The sequence below is a fragment of the Pagrus major genome, chromosome 20 (genome assembly GCF_040436345.1).
Source record: "Pagrus major chromosome 20, Pma_NU_1.0".
NCBI lineage: Eukaryota > Metazoa > Chordata > Actinopteri > Spariformes > Sparidae > Pagrus > Pagrus major.
In genome coordinates, this window is record NC_133234.1 from 23,073,389 (window position 1) to 23,084,582 (window position 11,194).

At 41.2% G+C, this 11,194-nt stretch overlaps 1 protein-coding gene across 1 annotated transcript; it reads right to left on the reverse strand.

Moving 5' to 3' along the window:
- Positions 1-433: 433 nt before the first annotated feature.
- meox1 (mesenchyme homeobox 1) lies at positions 434-10,514 on the reverse strand. Its single transcript, XM_073489289.1, has 3 exons — positions 9,804-10,514; positions 4,926-5,098; positions 434-1,157 (listed from the first exon to the last, which is right to left on the reverse strand). Exons 1-3 carry the CDS (start codon positions 10,297-10,299, stop codon positions 1,035-1,037), a joined length of 792 nt encoding a protein of 263 aa, XP_073345390.1. The 5' UTR covers positions 10,300-10,514; the 3' UTR covers positions 434-1,034.
- Positions 10,515-11,194: the final 680 nt, after the last annotated feature.

Below are 11,194 nucleotides of genomic sequence, written 5' to 3' on the forward strand. Positions count from 1 at the left end.
ACTCTGGCACAAAAAGATGATGTTGCCATTTTTGATCACGCCTACACAGCTCCGATTGGTCGTCTCTCCAACCAGGAAACAGCCGTCAATGAGCTCAACAGCGTACCTGTTTTAAACCGCTCAAAAATAAATAGTCTGAGATATGAGTGATGTATCTCTGGAACCACACACAAACACACACATGATTTATAACTGTTTATGTCAGTTGCTAACATCAAAAGAAAGTGGAAGCGAACTTCTCCTCGGGTATTATTTCGTTCTCAAGGGATCGTCACGTCTGACCGAATGATCCACGCGTGATAAAACCACGAGCCAAGACTACAGATCGACCAACTGTACAATCATAACTCAATTGTTGCGGGTGGAAGAAATTATGAAGATATTTTTCCCGTTTTGCAGCAGATGATTTATTCTATTTGCAGAAACAGGCAACATCTGTGTTTTATCAATAACATTCAACATGTATAAAAAAGAATAGTAAAAAAAAAAATGCTTGACAGAAAAAAAAAAAACAATAATCTAGGAAAAAAGAAACTGACAAATGAAAAAAAAAACCATCTGATTCGGAGGCACTTATGGCTTGGCAACACGTGTGCAGTCTGAGTTTTCCCAGGTGGTTGTAGTCAAGCGTCAAAGGCCATGATTACAATACTGGAACCAACGGGGATGCACTCAAACACAATCACGTCAGGCTCTGATATGTCATCGCTGGGCCTTAGAGCTGCTGTCTGGACTCTGTCACTGATCTACAATGACCTACAAGTATCATCTCTAATATTTAAACACAGTCACTGCAACAACAGGAGGCCTCTCGAACACATTACTTATCAATAGTGGATCAAAATGCAGTTCATTATGGACATAAATCAACTATTTACAACAGCAAGGATCTGGAGATGCTCAGTGATTTCTTCCAGGGGATTTAAAAAGAGTTTGATTCCTGCAGCTTTTCCAAAGAAATGGTTGAAGGTTGCATTGTGCTGCATTAGCTGGCGTCCAGTTGAGCCCCGTCTCTCTGTGTCGACCCCCTTCGTTCATTCAGAGCTGGGCGAGGCAGCCGAGTCCACGTCGTCGTTTTCCAGGTCGTTGGGCGAAGACGACTGTCCTCCCTTCACTCTCTTCCACTTCATCCTCCTGTTCTGGAACCACACCTTCACCTGTTGTAGAGACACAAAGGAAATTATACATTAGAAAATATGTCAATGCTGACAGAGAAAACACTAATCGATTTTGAAAACTGATCAACCAATTTGGGTAATTTTGTAAAAAGAAAAAGAACAAATTATCTGCTTCCAGCTTCTTAAATGTGAATATTTTCTGGTTTCTTTCCTTCTCTGTGACAGTAAACTGAATATCTTTGGGTTGTGGACAAAATAAGACATTTGATGGGCTTTGGGAAACACTGATTGACATTTTTTCACCATTTTCTGACACTAGCCAAACAACAAATCTATTAAATGATTGACCGATTTCAAATAACATGTTGATTTGGAATGGAATTGTGTTAAAAGATTTAGGCAATGTCATCAGCATACATGGAGAAAATTAATCTGCAACTATTTTAATAATCTATTAAGATGCACAAGACGTAATTTCCGCTGCTTAGCTGCTCAGAGCCGGCCACATCTGGTGGAGAGATTCAGGTGCAGAGTCAGACCTTCTGGAGGAATAAACACCCGATCTGGAGCTGTTTACCGAGTAAAACTCAGGGATTACCTTTTCAACTTTTAGGATTGGATGATAGGAAACATTTGGGGTAATGTTATGTTTCCGTACACTTTAATGCAGAATGCTTACATATTATATCTTTAAGCAAAAATACCCCAAAATCCACAGGTTCAAGCCTCTCAAATATAAATATTTGCTGGTTTTCTATGAAAGTGAATTGAACATATTTGGGTTTAACGGCAATATATCATAATAATCATAATGTCAATCAATAAATGTGAAATAACTATTAGTTGCAGCTCTACTAGTATATCACCATTGATACTGCAAATTCAGTAGTCTTTCCAAGAAGTTGAAAAAGTATTTATACTAGATAACACTCAAACAGACTCAGAGCAGAATATTTCTTTTACCGTATTTGAACTCGAAACAGGATCACTGTGGCTTTTCTGCAATTTTTACTACAATTTATAACATGGTCAGCAGAAAAACAGACAAATAATCCCCCACAAATCTCTCCAGCACTGTCTAAATTGGCTCGGTTTGCATTGGCCTTGCATGAAGGAGCGTGGATTGTCAGGTCCTGGCTCAGAAATCTCAGAAAATGCAGGCAGAGAGTATCGTATAGACAGTCGGGTCAAAAGAGTCAACAATCAGGATGTCAGCCTACACAGGATGTACTCATAGTGTGGATAGTGCTCATCTGTGTCATTCGCACTGCGCTGGAATGAGAATGATATCATACTTTAACTGTCCGGCCAAGAATAGCAGTGAAAACATACACTTCCTGAGATTCCTTAGGATTACAGGGAAAATGAGGCAGGAAAACAAGTGAGGGGGGAAGCAGTTGTTAATGTGATGGACGATATTTCACTCCTCTAAAACACCCAGACAAATAAACGTTACAGGGTTGTGTTAACTGATTATTGATGCAGCATATAAAGAGATATTCATGTTTTATGAACTGAGAATGAATCTGTCCTCAAGTATCAGCCTGGTATTATTCTATTTTATATCTTAATGTCAACAAATACCATAAAATATATTACCCTCTCTGTTGTACTATTCATTCCTTAAGACTTTAATCTTTAACAATGGGTCACCAATATTTGGTTTATTTAAAAGGGTTTGGTTATTATTTATAACACCTGGAAACTGTAGTTATTAGTCAATGTTACTAACATTTGTCAGGGACTATTTTCAGCTGTGGAATAACACACATTTGGTGTGTCGCTGTGCCTTTAAACGAGCCGTCAGGACTTCTGTAAAGTTGTGACGTCACTTCTATACCGTCACCGCAAAAACACAGTAAGAGCTGATGCGGAAACATGGTGGGCAGTGCCTGCTCAGGCCTGTGAGAGCTGACCAATCAGAGCAGACTGGGCCTTTTTGAAAGGGGGGGTCTTAAAGAGACTAAAGAGCGTTCAGACAGGATGAATAAAGGTGAGAAATAATGTGTTTTTCATTTTCATAATCATGACGATTGACGTTTAAAAACTAAGATCACGGAAAGCGTTAAACTAAACTCAAACTCTGAGATGGCTGCAGCAGCTCGGGGCTCTTTTTCTCTATATTCAGTTAAAAATTTCAGGTCAATGAAGTTTTGGGTGACCCCTGCACATCCCACTAATCAGTCGGGGATTCAGATGAATCTGTTCCCACATTTCTGGAGCCTCTTCGTCTCCGAGTTTCTCTGCTCATCGTGACTGATTGAAAGGACGGCAGGACGCCAAAGCATGTAGGATGAGTTGGAAAAGTTGCAGAGGGAGCTCAGAGTGAAGATGGAACCTGGCTGTGTGAGCGTGTCTGTCTGTATAGAAGTGTGTGTGTGTGTGTGTCTGTGTGTGTGCGCAGCAGAGGTCTGGGAAATAGATTTAGCAGCAGACGGCAGTATGTGTGGTCACTGTGGCACCGTGGCCTCATTAGGAGGAGCTGGGACACTGGGCCTGACAGGCAGACTGGGGTTTAATCCAGCAGCATCCACACATGTTCGCCCCATTTCATCAAGTCTGGAGCTGCCGCCCACTCATTAAAGCTGCACGACATTCTGCTACAACCGCAGGATGACGAGTAGTCAGTGGGGGAAGAAGTACTCAGATCCTTTACTCACGCTAAAGTAGAAATACCATCGTCTAAAAGTACTCTATTACAAGTAAAAGGCCTGATCTGCTAACCTCATAGTGTCATACAATATTGTATTGTTCTGTTTTTATCAGTAACAAATACATTTTAATGTTGTAGTTAGTCAATATCTAAAAGCAGTGATGGAATGTAGCTAAGTACATTTACTCAAGTACTGTACTTAAGTACTAGTTACTAGTTAATGCTGCATCAGAGCATTTTTTAAAGTAATCTATTTTACCAGATCTGAGAGTCAGTTGACTCACTTACAGTACATACATTTAAATATATGTATAATTTACTTTTACTCATATTTACGATACACTTAAGTACATTTATTGCCAAAAAATCCTTTCAAACTTATTTACAAAGTTCAGTATTAGATTCTTTAGGACTTTAACTCAAGTACAATTGTTATGGGTGGCTTTCACGTTTACCAAAGTCATATTTTAACGCAATATCTTTACTTTTACTCAAGAATGACTTTTGGGTACCTTTTTACAACACTGGTAAAAAGTAACTAGTAACTGTGAGGATACTATTAACGTACTGAAGTAAAAAAAACAACAACATTTTCCTCAAAATAGAGTAACTTTACTTAGTTACATTCCATCACAGGAAATATTGTGGAGAAAATGGTATTCATTTTAATTTAAATGCAACTATGTTCATGCATTTTTTTATTATTATTATATAGTAGAATGAGAGATATTTAAAATATTGTACACTTTGATCACCGAGTTGGAAGATTTATTTGTTTTATTTATTTTCTAATTTTTTCTATTTAATGCACCTGGAGATCAAACCATTTGACCTATTTGAGTTATTTTGCCACTAGAAAAGTAAAACTGTGGGAAAAGAGTAACGTCATCGTAGGATGATCGTTCTGCACTCTTTCTTTTAGTGTTTGTAACATTAACGTTTCTAACAGACTTTGTATTTTTTTAGAGGTGATTTTTGGGATCAGAGATTTCTTTTTACCTTTTGTTTCTTTGACTTGAGAATGAAAAACCTTTTCCACAGATAAGACATTCGATTCATAAATAAAAGGGGAGTTAATATGGAGGGATAGTCATAAAATTATTATATTTTTCCTGTCCTGCTGTCGATCATACGTGAGGGAACGGCTGGTGTACCTGTCTCTCTGTGAGGTCCAGATTGACGGCGATCTCGTAGCGGCGGAGCCTGGTCAGGTAGTTGTGGTGGGTGAACTCAGCCTCCAGCTCTCTCAGCTGCTCCTTGGTGAACGCTGTGCGCTCTTTCCGGGCCTTGCAGCTGGAGTCCACCTTAAAACTGGACTCCTGGAGATCTGAAGGGAAACAGAAAGGGAGTTTGTTTTGTGTAGTTTGGGGCGTTGTGCATATTTTATATAAAGGTAGATATGACAGGAGATATTCTCCTCTATTTTTCCTCTATAACAGGTCTTATCTGGTGATTCTAGCACTACACCAACATTTTCAGAGCTGATCTGATTTGAATTAGCTCTGCACTCATTTGCTGACCAGCCTCTCGTCGACTATTAACCAGACCTGAAGGACCTTTCCGACCAACAAACCACAACTCCAAAGACCCTTAAGTGGGAGGCCCCTCATATAGTAAACACTTAAACCAGCGCTTTAAAAAGAGACCACCCCGGCCTGAGCTTACGAGTTCACCTGCAGCGTCCGTGCAGAGAGAATTCATGTACATTTCTGGGTTTGCTTTCCTGCTTTCTGCCACATTGAAGTCGTGTATTTGAACATTGTATTCTTGGTGTGTGTGAGAGCATATCGGAGCAGGGCAGGGGGGCCACCAGACCGGCCACAGAGGGACTGAGTTAGGAGAGGAATGCAGCGGAACATCGTTAAAGCCTCTAACAAAAGAACAAAGGTGCGGATGTGTCCAGGTCTACGTGGGTGAGTGTGTGTCAGGAGATTTCCCTCCGGAGCACTCACATTAACTCATCTCTACATGACAGCAAATACGTCAAGGAAAAGCCTGAGATATCTCTATGAATGCGGCGGGGTCGGGCATTATCCAAGCTCTCAGAAGAGTTTTGTCGTTTATTGCTGAGATTTATGGAGCTCTTTGCCTTCAATATCCTCGGAAATAGCAGAATTATAAACCTCATTTACCACAATGAATAAAAATGAAAGCTAGTTGATCTGACTCTCAGTAAAAACCTCTCTTGCGTATTAAAAAAGGGGAGACGTCGGGTAATAATTGCGCATTGGTAGCGACACCAGCAGCTGATGTAATCTTTAGAAAATGGTTCTAATTTGTCAAAGTGAGAAGTTCTGCTCGGTGCTTGCCAGAACAGCGAGCCAAGATGTGGAATGGTCTGCAGTACCTGGACCAGATGTGCCTGGGCAGACCAGGACGTGTGTGTGTGTGTGTGTGTGTGTGTGTGTGTGTGTGTGTGTGTGTGCGAGCATGTGTGTGTCTATGTGTCACGCCCAAAAAATCCCGTCTCATTGTTGTCTAAGTGTCATTAGTGACGCGCTGACCCCGAGTGTGCCGGCGCTGCTTGGCCTCGTCAGGTCTGGTCTGGAGCTGTGTGGAGCAGGTTTGGTTAGACTGAACACCTGGCAGGGCCCATACTGGTTCCCACTAAACAGGCCCCCAATAAATATCCAGCACAGCCTGAGACCGTAAACTTGCAGGGAGAAGGCTTCTGCACCCAGCAGGGTCCCTAAGACAAACAACATTTGGTGCCTTTTTTTGGTGGACGGTGCAAAAGTTTACACAAGTTTGTCTTCATCAGGACCGAATTAAAGCGGCTGTAAGTGAGTGATTGTTTTAAGGGAGGCGGAAAACTGCACCTGTGATTGATCGCAGATCATGTGTGAAAGTAAGATTTAACAATGAGTGAGGATGTTTTATACTTTTGGGTGGACGGTGCAAAAGTTTGTCTTCATCAAGTCTGAATTAAAACTGCTGTCAATGAGTGAGTGTTTGCAGGAAGCGAGTGTGATTGATGTCAGAATTTGAGGAGTGAGGATGTTTTATATTTAAAGTAAACATTAAAGTAATCATTTATAAGCAATAGTAAATGGGGTGGATGGTTTGTCTTCATCAGGACTGAATTAAAGCTGCTGTAAATGAGTGATTGTTTTAAGGGAGGTGAAAATTACACCTGCGTGTCAGTAAGTAAGTTAATAAATGGTTTGTAACACATTATAATAATTTGTGAGCAGATATAAGGTTTTATTTAAGTGTGAACTAATGTGTGCTTGATAACAAATTATATATAAATAATTGTCTTCATGAGTTTTGAACACGTGTTAACACGTTTAAATGTGTTCAACGAGTTAATAAATGCTTTATAAAAGACTCTCAGTGATGGAATGTAACTTAGCACTCAAGTAATGTAGTTAAGTACAATCCTGAGGCATTGCACATTACTCAAGTATTTCCTTTTTCTGCTACTTTATACTTCAGCTCCACTACATTTTAGAGGCAGATATTGTACTTTTACTCCTCTAGATTTGTCGATAACTTCAGTTACTAGTTACTTTGTTACTCTGCTCCATCAGAGTGAAAGCAAATTTTTAATATAAAATACATTTTATACATGTAAAATGTTACTTTTACTTGTACTTTTTATACTTAAGTACATTTTATATGAGATACTTTAAGACTTTTACTTACTATATGGTGACTGTCACTTTTACCAAAGTAATATTTTAACTACATATCTTCTGAGTTCTTTTACAACACTCCACGCTGTAACATGTGATGTTATTAAGCATTTATTAACTGTACTTACAGTTATGGATGCTTCAAAAAAGCAGTCACAATTAGGGAGCAATAAATCAATAATTAATTATATTAAAATCATAAATATGAAGCAAAAATCATCCGAATTCTAAAAAGTCCTCATTTTAAAATCCTTATATTTGCTATTTTATTAGTATATTATAAAATATTCAGTAAGTGTTTATATTTTGCTACTAAAAGTGTTTTATGCACCTTTTATTAATTTGTTTTTTGTCCTTAATTTATATTAAATACAATCTCTTCTATATAATAATAACAATGATAAAAAGCCGATAGAAGCTTGTTCTGTATTTGAGACAGAGTTACTGGTCAAACTTTGGATTAAAGTCAATATCAGACACCAGTTTGAGTTTATGGTCTTGGAAACGTCACCACATTTCCATATCTGTAAAAACACACACAGACTGTACAGCAGCTCAGTGCCCTCAGGACATTTTCCTAATATATGCTCTTCTACCACCAGCGAGTCGACGCAGGACTGAAGACTGAACGTCTCTCTGCTGAAACCAAGAAGCTGATGTAGTGGTCAGACATGTTGCATGCGCTCAGTGGGAGATTGTGTTACGGCTTAACGACAGGAAAATGTCAATGGATAAGAATGTAAAAAGTGGGCTCACAGGCAAAGTGAGTTTACCAGACGTGGTCTGGCATGTTTTCAGTGTAGTGAGTGGAGGTTACAATAAGGTAAGAAGGAGAGGGAGGGGGGGAGGAGCGCCCCCACCGTCCTCTGCAGACGTCCGTCGTGTAGTTTTTCCAAATAATTATTCATGCTTTTAATAATCAGACATGGTTAGTTAGGTTTGATGAAAGAGATAACGAGAATGAAGCACTTAAAATCCAGTCTGACTAAAACTTATATCTGAGGTGTCACTGTGTGAGTAAGTAAGCAGATTAAAGTTGACATTTGTTTTCTTCCTGTAACCAAACCTCATTTAAAAAATGTATAAAAAACACTTTCTTGAAGTCTTTCAAAGTTTTATTTGAGGCTACATGAATTTTTCCAAAGTAAGGAAAATAGCCCATATTTATTATAAACCTTCTGAATTCTTGCAGTGTCGTTGCATAAATCATCATCTTTGTGATGGAAACAGAGTAAACAGGCCGAACAGGTTCCCACAGATGAAACGTGAATGTTCCAGATGTGTTGGACTCGGTTTGATTTTCGCTCTGTCAGGGTGAAATTCTGCACATTAAAACTTTTACACCTTTAGATTCAGTTTAAATATAAACACTTCCGTCAGTCTGTTGCTCTGGTTGTTAATGTCAACTTTAAGGTATTAGTTCGTCACAGATATCAGTTACTTCTTTTGCTTCCTATTAGCAAGTGTGAAATATGACGCAGGGGGAATGAATTGCACTATAATCCAAAAGCTTACAGCTCTGAGGATATTTAAGGACATTGCTGGGAGTATTTTTATATTATTTTGGCTCGCTGTTGTTTGATGAAGTGGCTGAAAAACTAAAAAAATAACTGCTAAAAAATAACTTTTTTAGCCTCTTTAGGAGTTTAAGGTAAAAAAGTTCTGAAATTAAAAATAATTTGCTGATTTACAAAAGAACTTCACTAACTTAATTCACTTTTGAGACTTACACATTTATATTAAATAATAACTAATACAGTCTGAAGCACCTGTGATGCCTTGAAGCACTTTTCCCCTCAATGTGCTCACGCTGTTATAAAACAATAGTCTATTTCCAACGGATACGGGAGCGCAATCAAACGTTCACACGTCCCGTTAATCATTTCAGCCTTTTGGAGGCCCCTTGAACAATAAGAGGATGCAACTGCTACTCAAAGCGTGTGTCCTGAACACAAAAGTCTTATCACCTACTCACCTTTCGCATAGCGATGTGGTGAGAGTGCAGCTTTGAGATGAATTCAGTGAGGAAATAGAGAATTTGTGTCAACAGGGCACTGAACTGTAAACGGAGGAACAATGGTATTTTTTTTTTTACACCTGTGTGCAGATGTTTGGCGACACAAACCATGTGGTTAGAATCAATTTCACATTTTGATTCTTTGCCAGATCAAGAGTGCTGCTTCCCCTGGCACATTTCCATGTTTCCTCCTCATCTTCTCTTTCTATCATATACACCAGTGTACAGTAGAAATAGAGGAATGTCCACTATCATTTTTAATGCTCCCAAATGTGCATTTTATCAGTGTGTTTTTCCTTTTCTAAGCCTCCTTGGTGACTTTCTGGACGCTATATTTTACACAGCCCAGCTGACTCCCATCCATCCCACTGACTCACCTGTGACATCCCTCTTCCTCTTATTGGAGCTCTTCTTGTCCGAGTCGGCCGACGCCACGCTCTGCGGTGAGTACTCTCCCTCCAGACACCCGGGCACGCCGCCTGGCAGCCTGTCTCCACCTACACTGTCCAGCTCAGGCCCTCCAACTCCACCGCCGCCCACTACTACAGGGGCGACGACGGGCGGGCAGGCCTCGGGCGCCCTCACCCGCGTCTCGCAGGGGTTGAACTGCCAGTCGGCTCTCTGGTAAACCCCCTGGCTCTCTTGGTACGGTCTGTCGTCGCGGGGGTAGGCGGCGTGAGGCGCAGTCGGCACCAGGCAGGAGCTGGTGAAGTCTGTGTAGGCCAGGAACTCGGGCTTCTGGTGGAGGGAGAAAGGGGCCTGCTGGTACTGCAGGTTGGCTCCGGGCACCCCGGAGTGAGGGTTCCTCATGCAGCCCCAGATCGGGCTGCTGGGGTGGGCGCTCCGCATGCAGCTGCTGGCTGGCTGATCCATGATGCAGTAACACTTCACACAATCTTGACTAGCGTCTTATTACGAGTCTGCAGAGGAGTCGAACCTCCACCTCAGAAAAGAAGTTCAAGTCTGAATCTGTATCTTGAGAAAAATCCACTAAATGCTCATCATGGTCTCACTGCATCCACCTTCTGTCAGAGGGCTGTTGACTCTTCCACAGCCCAGAGCGCGTGAGGATAGACGCCTTCCTGTGACAGCGTGCTTCCCCCTCTCTCTGGGAGCGTGCGTGACGTCCTTCTGAGCCTCTGGTCCTGACACACTCTCACACACTTTCCCCCTCTTGTCCTGCTCTCACACACCCTCTTCTCCCTGACTGATCTGACTGGCTTGTGGCTCGGCGGGAGAGCTGCGTCCGCAACTGCATGACTCCCCTCCTCGGGCTGGCTGTTTTCACAACTCTTCTAAGGCATTCTTGACAAGTGAGCCCTCCTCCTTTTTTAAATGTATAGGTGGGAAAGAGTGGCAAGTTTATGGAGTGTAACGTGAGATTGCAGAGGAGGAGCCCTGCCGGCCACATGTTGGTAGTACCCTCCAACCAACCCTGCCTCATCAACTATTAATCACGGGGGAAATTTTATATGCACATCTAATGGGCTTTCCAGACGCCGGGCTTTTTTAAAGGGACATTGTCTGTAAAATATAAGAGCGAGCACCCACCCACATGAGAGCTGGGGGACCCGGACTTATTTCAGCTCCTTAGCGCTTTCTGACACCCAATTTAGTTCCTTTTTTGACACCCTTTAGAGGAAAGTTAACCCGAACCATTTCCCTCTGCACCCCTGATCCCCGCCTGTCCTCTCCAATCCGAAAAGTCCTTTTTTCTCTCTCTGTTTTTACGACTCTGTGTGTGTGTGTGTGTGTGTGTGTGTGTGTG